This window comes from Salvia miltiorrhiza, chromosome 2, assembly GCF_028751815.1.
Source record: "Salvia miltiorrhiza cultivar Shanhuang (shh) chromosome 2, IMPLAD_Smil_shh, whole genome shotgun sequence".
Classification (NCBI taxonomy): domain Eukaryota; kingdom Viridiplantae; phylum Streptophyta; class Magnoliopsida; order Lamiales; family Lamiaceae; genus Salvia; species Salvia miltiorrhiza.
In genome coordinates, this window is record NC_080388.1 from 51,055,467 (window position 1) to 51,079,084 (window position 23,618).

Here is a 23,618-nt window from a genome sequence, read left to right on the forward strand (position 1 = left end):
TGACCGCAATGAACGTATGAGGTCATATGCAGCTATTAGATAAGAATATAACGAATAATATAATATATTGTTTCAATAATTGTAGTATTCATATTAATTATTTAATATTTTACAGTAATTTATTAGAGTTAATATATAAAACTATCCACTTTCATATTGTAAAGATAAAAATTATCCACTAAGATAAAAATAATAAAAACTGTCCATTTTTTGAATGAAAAGACAGAAATACCCTTTACATTAAAATTTAAAAAAATGGTCACTTTCTCTAGCTCTCTTCCCTCGTCCTAATCGAATATGGAGAACAAAATTTCCAACTTGTAAAATCCCTAACTTCATCTCCTTCAATTTCCGGCGAAGACCACCGCTATCAGTCCGACGCCGTCGCCGCCGTAGTTGCAGGGCCACCTGCGACGCCACACTCTCTTCTCCTTCAGCTAATGATCGAAATTCGGCGGATCGGCGTGGCCGAACTCGGTGCGGATCTCGATGATTAAGATCTCCATGGCAGACGTCGAGGTAGAGCGCGCCGGCGGCGAGTTAGTCGTAGATGGAGAGGTTTTGGCACTAGGCGAAGGGGAGTTCTAGACCTCCGATTTGGCACGCGGAAGTCTCTCTCTCTCTCTGTCTCTCACAAATCCAAATCGAAACACACACACACGACTCAAATCTATCGGGCTCCCTCTCCTCAAGGTCATGCTGTGGAAGCGATGGGCCGGCAGCCGGGATGCTGTCGTACCCGCTCGGATTATTTGATATCCCCCTTTTCTGCTTCACTTTCCTGGTGTGTGTGTGTGTGTGTCTTTTTTGTGTTGGAAATTCAGCAAAATTTCTGTCTTTTTGTTGAAAAAGTGTAGCTGAAGAGAATAGAGAACAAAATTAATCGGCAAGTGACCTTCTCCAAGCGGCGATCGGGACTTCTCAAAAAAGCTCATGAGATCTCCATCCTCTGCGAAGCCGATGTCGGCTCAATCGTCTTCTCCACCTAGGGCAAGCTCTTTGAATATGCTACTGATTCGTGGTATGATTTATGTTCCTTTAGGTCTAATTCTCAATGATTCCTTCGTTTCATTGTGAGGATTTTTTATTCTGAGGTTTTCGATTGTGTGAGTTTGGGTGTTTTCTTCCCCACCAGCGTGATTTGATTTGTTTTTCTTAATTACTACCAGATGTGATTTCATTTATTTACTTTTCTTGAAAGTATATTGAACTGCATTCTTGATACAAGCAAGATAGAAGCTGGGAAGATGCAGCTTGAGGTGCAAGTGTTCGACGTGGAGCAGCTTCTGGAGGATGTGGTTGATCTATACTATCCTGCTGGCATGAATAAAGGCGTAGATGTGATCTTGGATCCATGCGATGGCTCTGTCTCGAGATGTCGTTGGGCTATAGGTGATGCATACAGTTGGGATGCTAACTTTGTCTATGTAGAAAAAAAAAAGAATACGATTTGATCATATGACTGCCACTGTTTGTTTCTTCATCATATAATTTGTAACTGTGCATTAGATTCAAGTATGTAGCAATAACTTGCGATGTGAAGATGATCAGGTGGTGCAAGTGGTGATTCATGAGCTCGTTCGTGCTTATGATGAGTGTCGTGCTGCTAATCTCGACTGGACTAACTGCACTCATCACGCTTGCAATGAGGTTAACTAACTATCATTAAGAAATCTAAGCATTGTTTAATGCTTCATCATGCTTTTGTAATTCTTGGTTATGCATAGTATTTGTTGGAGCAGATTCGAGCTAATCATCTCAGCGGTTATTGCCACTTGAAACAAGAGCTTCTTCGTGGGCATTTGAAGATAAAGAAAATACTCTCACAGTATTAGGACTGGATGATACACTGCAATAAACTGGAGCAGAGACTGAATGTTAGTGAAATTTGTAGCAGCAAGGAGCAAATCATGCAAAGAGTAGGTAACATTGTTGGATTAGAAACTCCTATTGTTATATACCTTGCTGTTGCTGATGATCTCCTTGAAGATAACTCCGTACTCGAGGGGTAGGGCAAAGGTTTGCTTCCTTTCGAGAAGAAGAAGTTGGGAGAAGAAGAAGTTGGGTGTTCTTGACACGTACAAGAAGCACCCCTATCTGATTCAATCGGCTATAGACTATGAAGTTTGCTTGAGATCTGATGTGTTTGTGGGGAACACCTTCTCGACTTTCTCCAGCCTTATTGTTCTTGACAGAACTCAATTGATGATCAGCAAGGGTCTTACACAACAGTGCGGGTTAGATGTTAGATGGCCTTCTTATGCCTACAATTTAGAAGGTGAATTAAATGGTCCACGCCCTTGGGCAGCTAATATGTCGGATGTGAGCCTCCAAGCCATTAGTTATGGTTCGAATCATGTTTCTTGTCGATGATTCTTGAGTTTTGTTTTCCATGCTTATTGTGGGACGCGGTTTTCGACAAATTCGGTGGTAAACCTTCAACTCCTTTTTGTAGATGGCATGAGGTACATGATTTTGGCCTTGTATATCTTCAGTGTTAGGCAATCTTTTATATATAATTCTTCATTCTTATACTCCTTTGAAATATGTTAGGTTGTGTAAATGATATGGAATACTTCCCTGATTAGTTATTTACGTTTGAGATTGTTCATTGATTGAATTATCTCCGAGTTATTGATACTTTGTAAAAGTAGGGGGAAATTCGGATTGATCACAACGTGCTCGTCTTCTGGTAATGAATATTTGGCTGTGTTGTTGAATGTGTTAGATTTTCTGCTAGAGCAATGAAAGCAATGAGAGGAAACCCATATTGTTCGGGAATAAAAGCGGAGGATGCCATGAAAGCTATTTGGAGTACCTGCTATAACGACACTGCGCCCTTCGACACTTGAGAGAGGCTGCTACTCACTTCTTTTGGCATCAAATTAATTGCCACTCTGAAGTTGCTACTGCACTGATTATGTATTTAAGTTTACATTCTCGAGTTATCTTTAATCCACGCAGATTTCACATTACTACTAATTTCTTTGTTGTAGAGCTGGTTATGGAGTTTTGTTATTTATTTGTTGATTTGGTGTTTTTTGGTTACTTGATCTATCCTCCAATTTTGGGGGCCGAATTGGAAGCAATTGATTTTGAAATTATTTTTGGTTGAATGTTTCTAATAGCTTAGATATGTAGAATTTATGTAGCTTAGATCTCTTTCTCTTTCTCTTATGCTCATTGGTAGATTTTTTTATGAGAAACAGACTGAATATCTTGTATTTCTTCGTATTATTCTTGAATTCACAATCACATTTATGAATTCACAATTTAATGTTCTTGAATTCACAACCAGATCTATGAATTTACAACTTAATTTTCTTGAATTCACAATCACCTCGATAAATTCATAACTTAATATTGTTGAATTCACAACTAAAACTCGAATTCACAACCAAAATAAATTCTAGTTTTAGTCGTGAATTCAAACTTTAAACATTCAAATTTGCAACTATTTGAATTCACAACCAAAATAAATTCTTGTTGTGAATTAAATTCTGGTTGTGAATTTGACTGATTGTGAATTGACAACCAAAAAATTCTAATTGTGAATTAAATTTTGGTTGTGAATTTGACTAGTTGTGAATTCACAATCAAAAAATTCTTATTGTGAATTAAATTTAGGTTGTGAATTCGACTGGTTGTGAATTCACAACCAAAAAAATCTGGCTGTGAATTAAATTTTCGTTGTGAATTCGACTGGTTTTGAATTCACAACCAAAAAATTATTATTGTGAATTAAATTTAGGTTGTGAATTCACAACCAAAAAAATCTGGTTGTGAATTAAATTTTGATTGTGAATTCGACTGGTTGTAAATTCACAAACAAAAAATTCTGGTTGTGAATTGTGAATTCACAACCAGTGTGAATTCACAACCAAAAATTTTTGGTTGTGAATTCATACTGGTTGTGAATTGCGGGATTTTTTAAAGGGGTGATGTAAAGTGGACATTTTTTTAATTTTTAATGTGAAGGGTATTTTGGTAACAGTGGACATTTTTTAAGTTTTTTATTTTAGTGGACATTTTTTATCTTTACAATATGAAAGTGGCTATTTTAAAAATCCACTCTAATTTATTACTTCTTTTGTCACATTATAAATGTCACTGTTTCTATAATAAGATCTTTCATTACAAATGTTTCATTTCATTGGCAAATAATTAAGGGACTTAAATTCATTAGCTAATTACACATTTCTTAATCTTCGTGCCCAAAAGTAATGAGACATTTGTAATGGAACGAATGAAGTATATTATTTTGTTAAATTTGTGATATTTTTATCTCATTTCTCTTTCTTAGTTAATTTTCAATATTGAATTTGAGTCAATCCTCAAATTAAAGTAAAAATTATGAACTATTAATAATGAAAAATAGTTTATTTGTTTAGAAGATGAAATAAATTTTTTTAAATGCGTAAAGGTAGGTTTTTATATGCTTTCGATGTCCTTATTGTTGAATTAATGGAATGCAAAAAAATATTTATTATAGCAAGTGACTGAGTTCTAAACTTGAACCCATTAACATTCTACTTCGACATAAAATTGAATTGTACGAAATGCTCAAAAAACATTGGCTAACCATGCAAATACTTTCAGACGTCATACTTCAACAAATTCAACTTCCCTAATCCTAGATCTGACCATGTTCATAAGTATATTTTGCAAGTTACTTTCTTTTCAATTTGAAGGAAAATATTGAAAGAAATTTAGTGCCTAAATTTACTACAAAGATGACACCAGAAATAGTTTGTGCAGATTTATCAACATTGATAAATTTACAGTTGTCATAATGACGGTAAATAACTATGATGGAATCTTTACAAATTACACATAGTCAAGCAACTGTATCCTAACATTCTAGATCCTAGAACCTAGTCTCGGCGAATACACATTTACAACTAATCTAAGTCTAGACTAGTATTACAATCATACTAAAGGATAACAATAGTACAGACGTAAATCTGCCTAATGAATTCTCATAACAAACATATGAGTACTCTAAGAATAATCTAAATAAGACTACCTACACTTGTGTTGTTCGAATCACACAGATTACACAATTTGTCCTAACTAACAGCACCTCTGTCAAAAGACGGACTTGCTAACACAGGCTGGCAGAATTATGAACTTGGAGGAGCTCTTGAATTTGCAACAAGGGTTCTGGATCTCTAAATGCATAACCTCGTAAATGAGGTATTCTTTGGTATATATAGGCGTTCCACTGATCGTGGACTTCATGGAGCATCAGTTGCATGAGCAGAGATAACTTCCTTTGGTAGTTATCTCCATGATCTCCATAACCATTGCTGCCCACTCCTTTGAAAACTGCTCCTCCCCTTTGTTGTATAACCTGAAGAACAATATAAAAATATACACAAATACTAGGAAGATAAAATTGATTAAATAAACCGCAAGGATAGAAAATCCGTATGGTTAAAATGAATAACAGTTTTCATGTTTGTTAGTTAACCATGAACTAACAAACAACATCATCTGTTGGTAACACTCCAACAAATACGTGTTTACAACATATTGGTAACACACCAACTAACACGCCTAAAATTGAAAACCATAACAAATATGAATCTTTGTAAGAATCTTTAGGGAAATTCTTTGTTAATTTAACAAGGGTACTTGCAAAATTATGGCCATTTGTCTCATAATTTTTTGCAAAGAGATTTTCAAGAAGATTTTGAGTGCAAAAACAGTTTTAAGATGAAAAATTTTGAATTTTAATTTTGAAAATATTTTCTTGGATCAATTTAATTTGAAAGATCTAATATTGCTTAGATCTAATATTCAGAAGCACTGGTCTTTAGAATCCCTACTTTGACACCAATTGATGATATCAATATGTAGAGTCCTATTGAGTCAAAGCTAAAGCTTTGATATCACTTGCTGATCCTGAGCTAGTATGTACTAGTATATGGGGGGAAATGGAGGAATACACCAGTTAGTAGATTATAGAAAATCTTTCTACTTTCTTACAACTTGAGTGTTCCAAGGCAAGTAGACTGATAATAAGTTAGTTTGAAAGATGCAGATCGACTTACTGATGTATGTTGACGGTTGTTTAGAAAATTCCTGCCTAACAGATGATTAGTTATCTACTATGTTGATTACTCGTCAGCAAGTCAGTTAGAATAAAAACTGAAGCGTGTGCAGAATATAGTGGTATCATATAACTCGCTTAGAAAATCTTTTATCTTTTTTTTTCAACTTATGCAAAATTCAGTTTAAGTATCAGTAACTTGAGTCATGCTCATTAAAACATTAAAGATTAATTTCATGCTCATGCTTAATTAATTATCAATGTCAATGCAAGTGATCAATATGCCAAAAAATATGTCAAGTCAAATAGCACTAATCCAAAACACAGATTGAAAAAACACAATCAGATTGCTTGTTTGAATGTCTTCAGTTTGTTTAGAGACTTAAAAAGCAACTAGGACATAAGCAACAAAACTGAAGTAAAAACATTAAGTACATCACACAAGCAATTTAATGTTGTTCGGAACAAGTTCTCCTACATTCACGACCCTAATAAACAGGGGAATCCCTTAAGCTTGGAATTTCATTTTATAGCTATTGACACAATCCAAAACCATTTATTTTCTTTTTTAAAAAAAATAAATTATTTAAAATTGAAGCTATAAAAATTTTGTCCTTAAAATTATAGGTGTGTGTGTGTGTGTATAGAGAAGGGATCATACAAAACCCCTTCAATTAGGTAGTATTTAGATTCAAATCTGAACCACACAATGTGTGTAGAGATGCCCAAAAAAATCAAACCGACCGAACCGCCGAACCGAAACCGTAGCCGTGGCTCCACGGTTCAGTTCCGGTTCCAATATTCCCGAACCGGCGGTTCACGGTTCCGTACCGTGGAACCGTCCATTTTTTTTTTAATTTTTACTAAATTTTGAAGTGTTGTATGAAATCTAAACAATGTTAAACCATTTATTTAGGTTATACATGGTTGAAATTTAAAAGAATAAGATGTGAGAATGAGAAATGAGGATTGACCCTTTTATTTAGGTAGTAAATGGTTGAAGTTTAGTATAAATTCGATGTGGGAAACATGTATATTGAAAAATCATAATTTCATGTGCATTCTTTATGTTTTTTACTTTTGTCTATCTTAAATTCTAGAGAAATCAAGAGTGGTCTGACTGAAGTTCTTTGGTTGAGAAGACTTTTAATGGAGTTGGGTCTTCATCCAACTAAGACATTTCAAATGTTCTGCGACAACAAGGCTGCCATCAGTATATCTGAAAATCCTGTGCAACACGACAGAACGAAACATGTTGAAGTTGATCGGCATTTTATCAAAGAGAAGATTGAAGGAGGTATCGTGGCTTTACCTTTTGTTCGATCTGAAGACCAACTCGCTGATATTCTAATCAAAGCAGTAAACTCCAAGAGTTTTTCAGAAGTCCTTAGCAAGTTGAGTATCAGAAATCCCGTCACTCAATTTGAAGGGGAGTGTTGAAAGGAAAGAAATCAAAATCTTGATTGAGAATCAATCAAGGATCCTTGATGGATATTACCTTTTATGTTCTTACCTTGTATAGTTTTTTTAACCCTATAAAAGGGTGGTTGTAATACATAGTCAAACAAGCAATACAACTTTCAGCCTTCTTTTACAACATCTTTTCCTACAACATGTCTATACCATGTTTCTACAGGTACGCCACATGGACAAAATGTGTAGTCCAGAATTGGTACTACACCTAAGGCTTGAGTATTACATGATCTGATTCCTATATGTATATATATAAAATAAAATAATCTACATTATCTACTAAATAAAATCCCGAATTTGAAAATATAAATTTTCAACTTTGTATAAAGTGTAATGATAATTATAGTTGCTAAATAAATTTAAGTTATTTGATAATGAAATTATTATTATTATTATTATTATTATTATTATTATTATTATTATTATTATTATTATTATTATTATTATTATTATTATTATTATGCGTCATTATTAATAAATAAGTATTTTCACACACAAACATAAATAAAATATTGTACTCCCTCCGTCCCAACTTTTAGTATCCATCTTTCATTTTTTGGATGCCCACATTTTTATATCTATTTCTATTTTTAGTAAAAATAGGTGGGACCCTTACTCTATTTTAATTATTTTAACACTCGCATAAAATGTAAGACCCTTATTCCATTCACAATACATCCAACCACTTTATTAAAACAAGTGTCACTCTCAATTGGATACTAAAAGTTGAGACATATGGAGTAAAATTTTAATGAAAATGAGAAAATGAAATAATTTAATATTTAAATTTTTCCTAAATTAGTCGTTTTAAATTCATTTTTTATAATTTTTATACCCTATTAAATTTGAGATGTATATTGAATATGTTTTCATGATCAATTTGATGATAATTAAAAAAATTAAAATAAAATAACATAATTCATATTAACTACTCAATAAAACCCTTAATTTGAAATGTAAATGTTGTATTTTTTTTAGGGCAAATAGCACCAAAATCCCTATACTTTCCCCGAATTCGCATTTTTCCCCTGACTTTAAAAATTCGCGTTAGAATCCTTGACCGGTGATTAAGTTCGCAATTTTCCCTTAATTAATTTTCCGGCGACTAACTCCAATGACGTGTCACTTATGTGGCATAATTTTGCTGAGTCATTAAACTAAAATTGCTTAGTCACGTAATATAGCAAAAACGTCGTCGTTTGGCTACAGAATTATTTAACCCTACCAACGGAGTACACTAACATCGACGCTGCCTCCGACGTTCTCGACTGCTCCACCATTTTCCACCTCGCCACCAACATCGTCGGTTTCATTCTCTTCATGCACCAGCAGATCCCCTCGTAATGCCATCAAACTTCTCCACAAATTTCAGCAAATCCAACCCTAATCCTATTCTTTTTTCATGGATATTGTTGTTTTGGCAGATTACTCCAGGACATCACGCTCGAATTCGATGAACTACAGTCCGAATTCAAGGAATTGGTGATTAAATTTAGAGAAGATTTCAGTTTTTCTTTCATTTTCAAATTCCTTATCCCCAAATTCGAGCCGATGATTGGAAGTTTCCAATTTTACTACTGCATAGGAAATTGAGCTCTCGGAAAGTGAACCGAAGGCGCCATTGATAAGGAGAAAGCTAGTTGAAGCTGGGAGTCCATGGCCGCACATAACTCGACCCTCGTTGCTGACGTTCCGCCGGGAAGATGACGAGAAAGACATGGATTTGGCTGAAGAAGAACTCATGAATAAGAACCCTAATTATTGTACCAAATAAATTTTCCTCTAAATTTCTATGTGGGATTGACATTTAAAACTCGAAAATAGGCAAAACGACGACGTTTTACATTACTAACTAAAACTACATTGCTTAATACGCCGAAATTTAAGCCTACGTGGATTTCCGGACTCCATGTCATCATTTCTATATATCGCCGGTCATTTTTTAGGGAGAAACACGAACGGGATTAAAAGTCAAGGATTCTATTGCGAATTTTTAAAGTCAGTGGAAATATGCGAATTCGGGGAAAGTATGAAGATTTTGGTGCTATTTGCCCTTTTTTTTAAGTTGCAAGAACTCAATGGTGGGAAAACATCACCGCACGCAGGCTAGCCGCATGTAGACGAGAACGCCCTACGTATGAGACTACAACATCAAACAACATAATACAACAACAATACATCACCACATAAAGTGAAAAAATATCACCGCCAAGCGGGATTGAACCCAAGACCTCTCATAAAGAAGAGTCTTTGGGTGCCTCAGCTTTGCCACTAGAGCAAGGCCTCATCGGCAAATTTAAATGTTGTATAAAGTGTAATGATAGTTATAGTTGTTAAATAAAATTAAATTATTTGTTATTGAAATTGGCATTACACATATTATTATTATTATTATTATTATTATTATTATTATTATTATTATTATTATTATTATTATTATTATTATTATTATTATTATTATTATTATTATTATTATTATTATTATTATTATTATTATTATTATTATTATTATTATTATTATTATTATTGTTATTACGCGATATTATAAATAAATAAATACTCCCCTCGTCCACAATTTAAAGCCCCATTTTGGTGTGAGCACGGAGACTAAGAAAGTTGAAAAAGATGATGTGGATGAAATATAAGGGTAGTTGACTAAAGTGATAAAATGAGTGGGTCCACTAGTGATAAAGTGTAGTAAATATAGAAGAGTAAAATTTTGAAGTAGCCAAAATGAAGCATAAAACACAATTTATGGCCACACATTGAAAAAACACAAATTTTGGCCATTTTTATTGATTTGGACGTTTTTGCCCTTAATGAGGCGGACTGGGTAGGATCAGGTACGCGGGTCGCGTGCCGGGTCGGGTTAGGCACTTATGGCACTATTAGTGCCATAAGTGCCAAGATGGCACTTATGGCACTAATAGTGCCATAAGTGCCATCAGAAATCCAAAATAAAACCAAGTAAAATAGTCATTTTGGCACTTATGGCACTATTAGTGCCATAAGTGCCAACGAAAATTCAAAATAAAACTAAGTAAAATGGTCATTTGGGCACTTATGGCACTAATAGTGCCATAAGTGCCATACGTGCAGCACAAATACAGAAACAACAACATCATTTAAACCCTAAATGGAACATTTAAACCCTAAATAGAACATCTAAACCCTAGGGGGAAGTGTGCACTTATGGCACTTATGGCACTAATAGTGCCATAAGTGCCATACGTGCAGCACAGATCAGATCAGCACAGATCAGATCAGATCAGATCTGCCATGGCTGAAATCGAAGGAGGCGGAGATCAGATCTGCCGATGGAGGAGGCGGCGCAACGATCAGATCAGATCCACCGCCGCCGCCTCATCAGACCAGATCTGCCGCCGCCGCGCGCTGGAGAAAGAGAGAGAGAGATGAGAAAGAGAGAGGAGTGAGCGACAGCCGCTGGAGAGAGAGAGAGGGAGGATCTCCTCCACCACCGCCGCGAGAGCTCCGACGAATTCTCCAAGCTCGGTGCCGCTGCCGCGCAGCCGCTAGAGAGAGAGAGAGAGAAAGGGAGATGAGAAAGAGAGAGGAGCCGCTGGAGAGAGAGAGGGGGAGATGAGAAAGAGATAGGAGATAGAGAGGGGTAGAATAGTCATGACATACAAAAAATGGCCAAAATTTATGTTTTTTCAAATGGTGGACAAAATTTGATGTTGTATGTTGAATAGGGCCATTTGGCCCTATTGTTTCAATATAGAATATAAAAATGATAAATGTGTTTTAAAGTGAGTCCATTAGTGACAAAGAGTAGTAAATATAGGAAAAGAAGAAGAGTAAAAAAGTACAAAAAGCATAATAAGGCTTTAATTTGTGGACAAAAAATTAAGAGCAAATAGGGCTTTAAATTGTGGACGGAGAGAGTATTTTATATACAAATATAAATAAAAGGTTGTAAATTTTAATGAAAATGAAATAATTAAATATTTTAGAGTTTAAAATTTTCCTAACTTAGTCGTTTTAAATTTATTTTAATGATGTTTATACAATATTAAATTCGAGATGTATATTGAATATGTTGTTATTATCTCTTATTTATTCATGTTCAATTTATCAACAAAATAAAAAACTCCCTTTTTATAAATTACATAGACTTACGTTTATCCTATAATCGGTAGATCAAATGTTTCGAATATTTCGATATGCAAGAGTGTGAATATGTATGAGTTGTACTCCATTCGTCCACCAATTCATGTCCTAATTTGTCATTTTGGCCTGTCCACCAATTTGTGTTTTACCCATTTTTAGTAACTATTTATTTAACAAATACTCCCTAGGTCCACGAAATGAGTACCCATATTTCATTTTTCGTCCGTCCACAAAATGAGTACCCATTTATCTTTTTGGCAAGTATAGTCCATACAACCCTTTAATTAATACTCTCAAAAAGTGGGATCCTTATTCCACTCACACCACACTCAATATATTTCTTAATTTCTTAAAATCTGTGTTATCCACAAATGGATACTCATTTCGTGGATGGAGTGAGTAAATCATTTTTTCTTAAAAGTCGTGTCTTTTCTTCACTTAACAAATAAATAATACTCTCTCTGTTCCACTATAAGTGAGACGCTTTTTTTGGGCATGAGAATTAAGAAATATGTATTTTATGTGTAGGTGAAAAAGTGAAACTGTGTTTAAAGGGTAAAACTTTTAGTCAAAAAAGAAATAGTCTCATTTATGCTGGGGAAACTCAAAATAGAAAGGGTCTTACTTATAATGAGACGGCATAAGTGGTATATTTTTTCTTATAACTCATACCCTCTTCTCCTAGGACATTAACTCGTGGACGGATGAAGTAATTAAAAAGAATCATATAATTGCATTTTGGGGTTAGTGTGCTCGAACTTGCATAAAATATTAGTATGTATTTTAGTTCACAAATATTTTATTGGTGTCGGTATTCATTTTTCAAAGCTAGTTAAAATATTTTATTGGTGCCAGTATTCAACTTTTATTTCAAATGCTAATCCTTCAGTTAAGTCTCATTTTATTTAATTATTTAATTTCTTGGAATAAGTGATAAGGCAAACACGGATGATACTATTCGAGATACGATCCCGGTATGCTCGGATCTCATTCGGAAAAGGGTCCATTTTCCAGCTCACGGAGCAAGCTTCTTAATTTAAGTGGGTATTCTTTAATCGATAAGATTATCAGATTATGACGAGAGAAAAAAAAAAGAATTAAAACTTCTTTTACTTTTTTTTTTCTCATTTTCTATAATTTTTTTTTATTATTTTTCATTCATTTTTTTATGATAATATTATCCTTTTTTAAAGTGAAAATAAGAAATTAGAAATAGTGAAATTTTCTTTTATAGAAGATGAGAAAAAATTTATTCTAAAAAATTGAGGGGAAAAATGGCATTTAAAGAGAAATTTTTTTAGTATCTCTTATTTATTCATGATAAATTTATCAACAAAATAAAAACGAGCTAATTGTTAAAATAGAACCGTAACTTTCAATATTTTCACGTAACTTTCAATGTTTTTTTTGTGCAATATTAATGGGTCCCTCCAGATTCTCCTTGGGTGAAGTTGAACACAGATGGTTCTTATGATTCACAAGCGTATTGTGGTGCGGGTGGAGGAATCATACTGGCGGCCTTCTGCTTGCTTTCTACAGTCCATGTGTGGCCTCCTCCAGTTTTGAGACTGAGCTTGTTACGTTGCTTGAGGGTCTTAAGTTTTGAGACTGAGCTTGTCACAGTGTCTTCTCATATCTGGGTTGAGTTGGATGCTGCGGCACTCGTTTTGCTCATGTCTGATGGGCATCATGGTCATGCTAGTATCCGATATTCTGTTGCCTGGATTCGACAGGTTATTCGACACCGGCAGGTTCGATTCACTCACATCCATCGCGAGGGAAATCGTCTTGCCGATTTTATGGCTAGGCAAGAGCATCAGGCTCAGGCATTGATTACATTTGATTTAGAGTCTGCTCCTCATTATTTTCTTGCCCTGGTTAGGATGGATCAACTTGGTTATCCTAACTTCAGATTTAGATATCATGTGGATAGTTAGTTTTATGTTTTACTTCCGTTTGATTTTGTCTCCTTTGTCTTCGGGATGTAGTCACTTTTGGACCACATCTCTGTATGGTTTTGTTTTGTCACGTTCTTACTTCTTCCTTTGGTCTCTTTAGGGCGTTGTCACTTTTGGGCATGGGATATTGGTTGATGGTTATCTATAGGTTAGGGGTTTGCCTAACCCCTCACCCTTTGGGTGTTTTGAAAAAAAAAAAGTCAATGTTTTTAGAAAGATGAATATATGTTATGGAATTTGAAAATGAGGACTATATTTTTCATTTTTTATATTTACACTCCTATTTCGGGCCCAAAACATATTATTTGGACTTTTGATGACACCTAAAGCCCGTTGCTGATGTGGCGCGCCGTGCCATGTAACCTTTTTGGCAATTTTTTTCTTTTTTTCGTATTATCGATTTTTTAGCACATTTCAGCATAAAATAAAAATAAGATTATATTTTTTCTTTTTCTTTTTTGAAATTACGCCTTTTAAAAATTATTTTTTACACTTAATATTCATGAAAATTTTAATTATTCAACACATCAATTATGTTAATTTGTCTCAACAATATTATAAAGAAATTTGTTCAAATAATATTCGTATTTCAATATAGTGCCCATCCTCTTCTTATTTATTTATTTATTAATTTTTATTTTAGTTAAATAAATTAATTAATCCTAATTAGAAAATTCTAACTAGAAATAGATAAATTTTAATTAAAATTTTATTTTAGGCTGAAATATGCTAAAAATTTGATAATACAAAAAATGAAAAAAAATTGACAAAAAGGTTACATGGTACAACCACGTCAAAAACGGGCTTTAGGTGTCACCAAAAGGCCAAATAATTGATTTTGGGCCCGGAATAGGAGTCTAAATATAAAAAATGAAAGTTATAGTCCTCATTTTCAAATTGTGTAAGATATAGTCCTCTTTTTGAAAACACTAAAAGTTACGATCTTGTTTTTTTTTTTTTTTTTGATCGGATAAAAGAGATTTCATTAATAAACTTTCAGGTCGAACCACAAGGTACCAGAGGTACCAAGTGTACAAAAACGGAACAAAAACAAACAACGGATTGGGCGGAAAAGAAAGACCCCATCCACATGAAAACAACGCCAAAGTCACCCCGGAAATAACGGACTGCCCAATCTCCAAAACAAAAGAAAACTTGGAGCAGGAACTTCATCTGCATCCCAATCTTTAAAAGCCCAAACCTCTAACAGCCGAGAACCATCCTCGGAACTCTTGTTCCTGCGTTGTTTGGTTCCAAAACGGACGCCAAGCCCACAATCTCGCCTTAATCTCTGCCATCATTCTATCTTTGTTCCAATTTCCTTGATTGAAAATACAATTGTTTCGAATCTTCCAAATACTCCAAATCACACACATCCAAACAGCAAGGAAGAAGTCCACATCCTTATTACTCCCCAAATTCACAAAAGCATTGAAATGTACTTTTGTTTTGAAATGAAAGGCTGCTTGCTTCCCAGTCCAACTCAGGATTTCATTCCAAATTTCATCAGTTTTTTGGCAAAGAAAGAAGAGATGCTCAATGGTTTCTTCTTTCACCTGACAAAGGACGCAAATATCAGACGCCGAGTGTATCCCCACTTGTCTCCTCCGAAGATTGTCCACCGTTGAGATTCTTCCTTTAAGGACCTTCCACACTGTGGCGATAACCTTGGCTGGAACTTTGGCTTTCCAGATCATGGCTATCTCCTTTTGAACTCCCCACAAATTCGGCGTTCTCCTATTTTTAAAGAGAGTCTCATATGCTGTCTTGACAGAGAAAACACCGCTACCGGTTGCCTTCCATCTCCAAGCATCCAAAGTACCTGCTTTCAGCCGAATTTTACTGACACAAGACCTTAATGTTCGAATCTGCTCCAGTTCTCTCTCTCTCAAGTTCCTATCCCACTCGAATTTCCACTCCCAAGTTCCTTCAATCCATTCTCCCATACTGCCCACCACACCCTCTTTATTGGAGCTAAGACGGTAAAGTCTCGGGAACTGATCAACCAAAGAATTCTCCCCCACCCATCTGTGTGTCCAAAACCTCACCGAGTTCCCATCACCTAACACTCGCTCAAGATTTTCCCTCACCCCTTTACCATTCTCACCCCTGCTCAGTCCAACCACTTTCCTCCACCAAGCCGACTTAATCATTGTGTTTCCCTCAGCCCGAAAACCTTCTCCATCCCACTCCAAATCCCCATGGCAGGATTTAAACACCTTCACCCACAACAGATTTTTTTCAGTCAAAAATCGCCAGATCCATTTGGTCATAAGAGCCGAGTTAAAATCACCCATATCTTTAAAATTGAGCCCCCCAAATTCAAAACCAACACATAGATCCTCCCATTTAATCCAATGAATCTTTCTCTCTTCTAAACCCCCTCCCCACAAAAATTTACTCAACCAAGACCGAATCTCCGCTAAAACACCTTTTGGAATAAGAGAAAAAGATAGATGATATATCGGAAGAGAGAACAGAACAGATCGAATCAAGGTAATTCTACCTGCAAACGAGAACTTCCGTTTTTCCCAACCTTTGATTTTACTCTTGATATTTTCCACCACGTATTGCCATTCCGATGTTCGAGAAATCCTTGTCCCAATCTTGATTCCCAAATATTTAGTGGGAAGTCCACCCACTTTACATTTTAGAATTCCCGCCATTTCTTCACTTCTGAAGGCCGTAATCCCCACTCCAATGAGACAACTCTTGTCGAAATTCACTGTTAATCCCGAAAGCAATTCAAAGAGCTTGAGAGCATACTTTAATGCTCTGACATTATCCACCTTATCTGCTAAGACAAACATTGTATCATCGGCATACTGAAGATGTGAAATACGAATGTCTTCTTTCCCAACATTATACGATTCAATCAGATTCTTTTGCACTGCTCTTTCCACCAGAAGATTCAAACCTTCAGCCGCTATCAAGAAAAGGAAAGGTGATAATGGATCGCCCTGTCTAAGACCTCTACCCAGTTGAAAATCACCTGATGGACTGCCATTGACAAGGACATTTGAAGATCCCGAGGTGAGACATCCTTTAATCCACAACCTCCACCTATCGCTGAAGTTCATCTTTTGTAGCATTCCATCAAGAAAGGCCCAATCAACAGTATCATAAGCCTTTGCGAAGTCTGCTTTGAAAAGAACCAGGCCTTTTTTCTTCCTTTTGCTTTCATCAATAATTTCGTTAAGAATAACAACGCCGTCCAAAATGTATCTCCCCTCAATAAATGCACTCTGACAATCTGAAATAACAACATTCATAACCTGTTTCATTCTGGCTGCCAACACCTTCGCAATCACCTTATAGAGGCAGTTAATAAGAGAGATCGGCCTGAAATCCTTGAGCTCTGTCGCCCCTTCTTTCTTTGGAATTAATACCACAAACGAAGTATTGCACCCTCTTGCTAATTTCCCATATTGATGAAACTCGTTCATTAGTTTGCACAAGTCTTCTTTGATAATTTCCCAACTCTTTTTCAAGAAAAGAAAATTAAATCCGTCGGGTCCGGGGCTTTTATCACCATCACATTGCCACACTGCCGATTTAATCTCCTCGTCCGAAAAGGGTACATCTAGGCTATCTCTGATACCTTCCGGGAGTTTCTTTTGTCCAAATTCTTCCGGTAGGACTGGTCTTCTTCTGCAGATTTCCTGGAACTGATGTTGGAAGTGACTTTTAATAGCTTGTTTAACCGCCCTCGGGTCGTCCGACCAGCTATCTCCCACCATAAGCCCTGAGATACCGTTGATAATTCTTCTAGATTTGATTGCTTTATGAAAGAATTTACTGTTAATATCTCCTTCCTTCGCCCATCTGCTTTTCGCCTTTTGAGCCAATAAACTGTCTCTATCTTTAAGGTGGATCATCAAAGAAGCTTCGGCCTCGCTTCTTTCTATGATTTCATCCTCATCAAGCCCCAAAGAATCATCAATGAGATCCCATTGTTTAATTTTCTCCCTAAGCAACGAGATTTTCTCCTCAATTCTACCAAACGAAGTTTTATTCCAGATCTTCAAATCCTCTTTCAATCTCTTCAATTTTTCTTTAAAAACAAAACACCCCCAGCCTGATATTCCTCCCTTCTGCCATGAATCCTTGACAAGTTTCTCAAAATCGGGATGAGTTAACCAAGCATTAATAAACCGAAAAGGCTTTGGTCCCCACTCAACTACCTTTGTCTCCATGATAATTGGACAATGATCTGAGACTGTTCTCGATAACCCTCTCGCCATTGTCTGACTCCAATTTGACAACCACTTTTGATTTACCAAAAATCTATCCAATTTTGATTTACAAAACCCTTGTGGTTGATACCACGTGAAGGATCTTCCTTGTATTCGAATATCTTCCAAATTATTATCAGAAATGAATTTATCGAACACCAGTAAATCTCTAGCTGAAAATTGAGTCCCTCTGCCACACCTTTCCGAACTGATTCTAATAGAGTTAAAATCACCAGCAACACAAATACAAGAATCTCGATTCTGATCAATAACAAGGCTCACTTGATCCCACAATATTTCTCTATCAATAAGTCTCTGTGGAGCATAAACATTAATGAAACAACATCTCAAATTACCTGGATTCCAAAATCCATTAACGATCAGAGCACCCGGAAGATCCCATTGGCTTGATGTCGAAAAATTTATCTTGTTCCAGATCGAAAGAATTCCCCCTGATCTCCCAACTGCTTGGCTCTGTGCAAAATCAAAATTGTCTCCACCCCACATCGATTTCAATTCCATCTCCCTGATTCTCTCAATTTTTGTCTCCTGCAGAAAACAGAAATCTACCTCTTGCTTACGAATCAACTCCCTCACTTCTCGTTTCTTAACTGAACTCCCAAGGCCACGTACATTGAAAGAGAGCACTTTCATTGGAAACATTTTTCCTGATTCGCCTCAGCTCCTGTCTTTCCAGATTTCCCAATGATCTGTTCCACCATTTCCTCATCATTGTGATCGCTCGAGAGACCCAGTTCCTTCCCAAAGTTCCATATTTTTTTTCCCTCTTCGAAATCGTTGCAATCTTCATCCCGGAGCTCTTTCTCGGCCTGGTCATCTGACTTTGTAGTATCTTCTTCCTCGATGGATTTACCAATCACACCAGTTCCCCTCGCAAATTCTGAAATCTTTATCCTTTGAGGACCAGCGACTTTTTTTGATTTAAGGCTAAGAAATCTATTCTGCCCAAATCTCAAAGAATAATCGACCCCATTTCTCCTTTTGTGAACAGTTATTTTTTCGCTCTTTTTCCTCTGAGAAACTGCATCAGTGAGCACATCAAAATTTTCATTCTCCCGAAAAACAGTGGGTTGGACTGATGTCACCTCCTTAAAAGGTTCCTCTACACATGGGCTAATGGCAAGATTCTCAAGACTTGAATCAAGGCCAACTATTGAAGAAAAAGGCCAATCCTGAAAATCACTCCTGGGCTTCGGAGATGGGCTTCGAATTTCTGGACTTAGTTGTTTGGATGAGAAATTGTTGGGCGTACAAACATTACTTGTTTCTTCTCTAAAACTTTGACTGAGAGATGGTGGTGGACCCTCACTAGCCGCACTCACAGTTTTGTTGTTTTGTTTGCTAGTATCCATTGATTGAGGAAAGCACTCATGCTGATTTTCAGCCTCGGTTGACGGAAATTCGGCCACCCCTTGCACAGAAACCGAATAATTTGCATGCGCCGATTCTTCACGAATTTCCCCTTCCTCCAAACTGTTGTACTGCTCACCGTCGACTAATAACGCCTTCGCCGGAGACTCTGAATTTTCCGGTAACCCTTCCTCTTCCGTTTCTGAAAAATCATCGTCCGAATCCAAAACATCTTCGTTTGGGTTTGAGACATCCGGACTCCAAGGTTCTTGGATTTCTTCGATTTTGATCTTGAAAAAAGCCCCGTCAATTCTACAGTCGAGGATCTTGTTTAGAGAGACCAATCCAGTTGAAATTTGGATCATGGCAGAATCCAAACGAGTTTTGTCCTTCGTGGCCTCATGGATTTTCAGAATCATTCCCAGCCGAGAACTTGCTGTATGAATAAATCGAGAATTCCATGCCTGCAACGGGATACCACTCCATTTCGTCCAAACAATTCTCTGTGTGAAAACATCAACATAGGACCACGGCCTAGTCCATTCAAACCAAAAACTCGACCACTCATTTAAATCTTTCAAAAGATCTTGAACCGATCTTTGATCGGTGCTTTGTATGAGCACAAGGTTCCCTCCCAACGGCGTCACCTTCAACAGAGATGAACATTCACTGTTAATTTCTTCTTCGTACTCCTCCAACAGGAATTCTGATTTAACAAATCCTGTATATGATTTCTTCAACCATTCTGTTTCGTCATTTGTTGATTGAAAATCAATGAACTCATCTGCCGGTAGTTCGCCGGTATTCTTCTTTCCATGAAGCACTTCTGCGAATGAAACTCCCGCCTTCCTCCAACTTGTCAAAGAAATCTTCGCTTGTTTGTTTTCCTTGAACTCAAACTTCTTCTTCGTTTCTCCCTTCGGGTGTTCCACCGAATTTTTCTGTTCCTTCATACTAGTTCTCTCAAACTTTGGCACTTGAGCCCTAAGTTTGAAACTCCCCAACCAAATGTTATTAAGATCTTCCAGAATCTTAACAGAATCTGATTCCTTCGCAAATCTTACGAAGCCGAACGGCTTCCCTTTGGAATCTCGTTTCCTAGGGCAAAACACATCAATCACCTTACCTATCTTGGTAAAGCTCTTTTTCAGCGTTTCCATCCACGTACCTGCCGGAAAGTTATTGAAGAAGAAAGTGATTCCGAGATTATCCCTTCCTTCTCCATCTCGAAAATCCAATCTCTGAACTCTTGAATTAAACCTTTGATTGAGAGGTTCTTGCTGCGTCACCGGATTTCTCTCGTATCGGATCGAACCCCCTGTTTTTCTTCTCACCTCTCTCCACTCGCCGCTAATCATACCAGAAGTTCTCCGAAGAAAATCTCGGCGGCGGAGTTGAATAGCTCCGGGTGTCAGGCGGAGAGAGAAGTATGGCAAATTACTAATACTATCTGAACATCCTTTTTGCATCCCCAGTTACGATCTTGTTTTAACAATGAGCTCAAATAAAAATATACTCTAGTTTGAGCTTGACAATGCTTGATTTTATAATTAGTTCGGCAACAAGTTTGTCAATATACTCGCATGCTAACTCCAAAAAAAATCATTTTTATATTGTAATTTGTGATAATATATCAATTATTAGATTACATTTATAAGTTATAAGAAAATAATTGATTTTGATGCAGATTATTTTTTAGCTTAACTCTAAGAAAGGTACGTTTTTGCAAAACAAGTAAAGGAACCATGCAAAGTGCATGCTCGATCCCTTTACAAATACTGAATAATTGTGGTCATATGTGGTGGGCTATCATACATGTAGGAGCATTTTGGAGTTGGTGTTCTCTTAATTGCACCAAATATTGTATACTATATTGTAAGAGAAATATTGGTGTGCTGTGATTTAAACATGTCTATTTTGCTATGAATGGAAAAATAATGTTTATTACTGCAGTAATTTATAAAATATTTTATATATGCAGAAACCTGAATAAGCAAGAATATGAGTCCGGCCACTAAATATTATAAATACTCTATGCACGTACGCACTTGTGACTTGTGTTCTTCACACCGAAACAAGCATGGAGGCCTTGATGCTTTATCTTCAACCTCTGCTTCTTCTTCTTCCCCTCTTTCTATATCTCGTCTTCTTCATCCGTAGAAAGGGCTCCGGCGATCTGAAAAACCCACCTCCCGGCTCCGTGGGCTGGCCGATTCTCGGAGAAAATGTAGAGCTCGCCCTGTTAGGCTCTCAGAGATTAATGACAGACAGGATGCAGAAATACTCTCCAGCTGCTTTCACAACGTCGTTGTTCGGAGAGAAACTGGTGGTATTATGCGGCGCAGCGGGCAACAAGTTCATCTTCACGAACGAGAACAAGCTCGTGACTCCGTGGCTGCCTCTATCAGTGAGGAAGGTCCTGTTCCCAGATTTCGACCAAGTGAAGCATCAGGAACCGGAGGAGACGTTCCACAACTTCAAGCGCGACCTTTTCAAGCCGGAGGCATTGAGAGACTACATGCCTGTGATGGACAGGCTGGCGCGTGAGCATCTGCGCCATGGCTGGAAGGCTGACTCGGTGGTGCAGGTGCGGCAGTCCACCAAGAAATACACCTTTGAGCTGGCGTGCAAGGTGTTCATGGATGTGGTGGACCCGGGGCTGCTGGAGAAGTTGCTGGAGCCCTTTTCTTTATTGACTGACGGCATGGTGTCCCTCCCTCTCAACTTGCCCGGGACGGACTTCAACCGCGCTGTCGGAGCTGCCAAAGTGGTGCGCGCTGAGCTGGTTAGGATTGCGCAGCAGCGGAGGAAGGAGCTGCTGGTGATGAGCCGGGGACGGGAGGACCTCATGTCGAAGATGTTGTTGGTCACTAATGAACACGGCAAATATATGAGCGATAGCAAGGTTGCTAACATGGTGGTTTGTGTGCTTGTTGCTGCCCTCTATGAAGTATCCTCTGCAATCACCATTGTCACTAAATCTCTTGCCGAACTTCCACACATTTACGACCAGGTTTTTAAAGGTAAATAGGAGTTTAATTTGATAAATTAATATATCTCTTCTTACTATATATATGCATTAATTCCCCTGTCTTTGACAGAGCAAATGGAGATTGCGAAATCAAAAGGCCCTGATGAGCTGCTGACGGAGGGGGATGTGGAGAAGATGAAGTACACGTGGAACGTTGTGCTCGAATCCCTTAGGATAACACCCCCTTCATTCGGAACATTCAGAGAGACAACAACTGATATCAGCTTCGCAGGTTTCACCATTCCTAAAGGATGGAAGGTATATACATAAAACACCGAATCTACATTCTTTGACACTTCATTTCTTTCTTCTTCGTTTACAACTCAACTCAACAATGAACTCGCAGATAATGTGGAGCCCCCATTCGTCCCACTACAATCCCGACTACTTCCCAGAGCCGGAGAAGTTTGACCCGTCGAGGTTTGAGGGGACTGGACCGGCGCCTTACACATTCGTCTCGTTTGGAGGAGGGGCAAGAATGTGCCCCGGGAGAGGCTACGCCAGGCTTGTAATATTGGTGTTCATCCATAATTTAGTGACCAAGTTTAGATTTGAAAAGGTCTTTCCTGATGAGAAGATGTTGTTCAATCGTCTTTCGCCGGCACCGGCTCATGGCCTTCCTATTCGCATCCATCCTCATAAAAAATAAATCCATCTATCCTTTGTCTTTGTATCATATTGGATTATGTAAGAGATGAACTTGGAAGTTTGATCTATCTATGAATTTATGCATGCATTGATGTACTTGAATGAATTTAGATCAAAAATTGTGTTAGAGTAGTATAAATAGTTAAGTACTTCATCCGTCCACGATAAGTGTGGACCAGGGGCGTAGCCGGGGGCTAAAGCCCCCCCAAAATTTTGAAAAACAAAAAATTAAATTAAATTTTATATAATATACATATACAGTGTACTATTATTTATATTTTAAAGGACAAATACTGGGGATAGACCATTGAATCGAAAAAAAGAAATTAGAAGTAAACCCTTGGCTTGGCTGCGCCTGCGCCTGCGCTGCTGCCTGCTTCCGCTGCCTCTGCTCGCACCAGCACCGCCGGGCCGGCGACCGCTGCTCAGCCTGCTCCTGCCTCGCGCCACCACCGCTGTGGACCTGTGGTGAGTTCCTTGAAATTTTGACTTGAGAATAGCAGTCGGCGACTCCTTATGAACTTATTAGATGTGATTTTGGTTTGGGTGATGTAGTGGATTTATAAATTTTGGGTGAATTGGGGACGGTAATGATTAGGCTTCTATCATTTTGTGTGATTTTGGGTGAATTGGGAATATGAAGTTTTGGGTGAATGTGGGCAGACGCATACAAATGTCAAATTGGGTGAATTCATTGAATGCTTTTATTTATTGTT

General features: G+C 37.3%; 3 protein-coding genes across 11 annotated transcripts; all 3 read left to right on the plus strand.

Annotated features, from left to right (window-relative positions):
* The first annotated feature begins 266 nt into the window (after window positions 1-266).
* LOC131010055 (mitochondrial inner membrane protease ATP23-like) lies at window positions 267-3,224 on the plus strand. Of its 9 annotated transcripts, none has more exons than XR_009096462.1 (4): window positions 267-1,021; window positions 1,229-1,392; window positions 1,544-1,650; window positions 1,743-2,720. XR_009096462.1 is itself a non-coding variant. In XM_057937449.1 (4 exons), exons 2-4 carry the CDS (start codon window positions 1,248-1,250, stop codon window positions 1,833-1,835), a joined length of 360 nt encoding a protein of 119 aa, XP_057793432.1. In that variant the 5' UTR covers window positions 267-1,021; window positions 1,229-1,247; the 3' UTR covers window positions 1,836-2,720. The 9 variants fall into 9 exon arrangements, 1 of the variants encoding a protein (XP_057793432.1); XR_009096463.1 differs by having other exon boundaries at window positions 1,552-1,650; window positions 1,728-2,720; XR_009096460.1 differs by having other exon boundaries at window positions 1,552-1,650.
* Window positions 1,975-2,720, plus strand: LOC131010053 (O-fucosyltransferase 23-like). Its single transcript, XM_057937448.1, has 2 exons — window positions 1,975-2,322; window positions 2,406-2,720. Exons 1-2 carry the CDS (start codon window positions 1,975-1,977, stop codon window positions 2,499-2,501), a joined length of 444 nt encoding a protein of 147 aa, XP_057793431.1. The 3' UTR covers window positions 2,502-2,720.
* Window positions 3,225-21,282: 18,058 nt separating the features above from the next.
* On the plus strand, window positions 21,283-22,998 carry LOC131010056 (beta-amyrin 28-monooxygenase-like). The gene is made up of 3 exons (XM_057937451.1): window positions 21,283-22,246; window positions 22,325-22,512; window positions 22,601-22,998. The coding sequence occupies exons 1-3, from the start codon at window positions 21,304-21,306 to the stop codon at window positions 22,901-22,903; spliced, it is 1,434 nt and encodes a 477-aa protein (XP_057793434.1). The 5' UTR covers window positions 21,283-21,303; the 3' UTR covers window positions 22,904-22,998.
* The last annotated feature ends 620 nt before the right edge of the window (window positions 22,999-23,618 follow it).

What these genes read in the sequence shown, in the direction of transcription:
- LOC131010053 (XM_057937448.1), top strand. Translation starts at nt 1,975, where the DNA reads ATGATCTCCTTGAAGATAACTCCGTACTCGAGGGGTAGGGCAAAGGTT. An exon ending in GGGCAGCTAATATGTCGGAT is followed by an intron (nt 2,323 to 2,405) that starts GTGAGCCTCCAA and finishes TGCTTATTGTGG; the next exon opens with GACGCGGTTTTCGACAAATT.
- LOC131010055 (XM_057937449.1), top strand. Translation starts at nt 1,248, where the DNA reads ATGCAGCTTGAGGTGCAAGTGTTCGACGTGGAGCAGCTTCTGGAGGAT. An exon ending in GAGATGTCGTTGGGCTATAG is followed by an intron (nt 1,393 to 1,543) that starts GTGATGCATACA and finishes TGCGATGTGAAG; the next exon opens with ATGATCAGGTGGTGCAAGTG. An exon ending in CTCATCACGCTTGCAATGAG is followed by an intron (nt 1,651 to 1,727) that starts GTTAACTAACTA and finishes GGTTATGCATAG; the next exon opens with TATTTGTTGGAGCAGATTCG.
- LOC131010056 (XM_057937451.1), top strand. Translation starts at nt 21,304, where the DNA reads ATGGAGGCCTTGATGCTTTATCTTCAACCTCTGCTTCTTCTTCTTCCC. An exon ending in TTACGACCAGGTTTTTAAAG is followed by an intron (nt 22,247 to 22,324) that starts GTAAATAGGAGT and finishes TGTCTTTGACAG; the next exon opens with AGCAAATGGAGATTGCGAAA. An exon ending in CCATTCCTAAAGGATGGAAG is followed by an intron (nt 22,513 to 22,600) that starts GTATATACATAA and finishes ATGAACTCGCAG; the next exon opens with ATAATGTGGAGCCCCCATTC.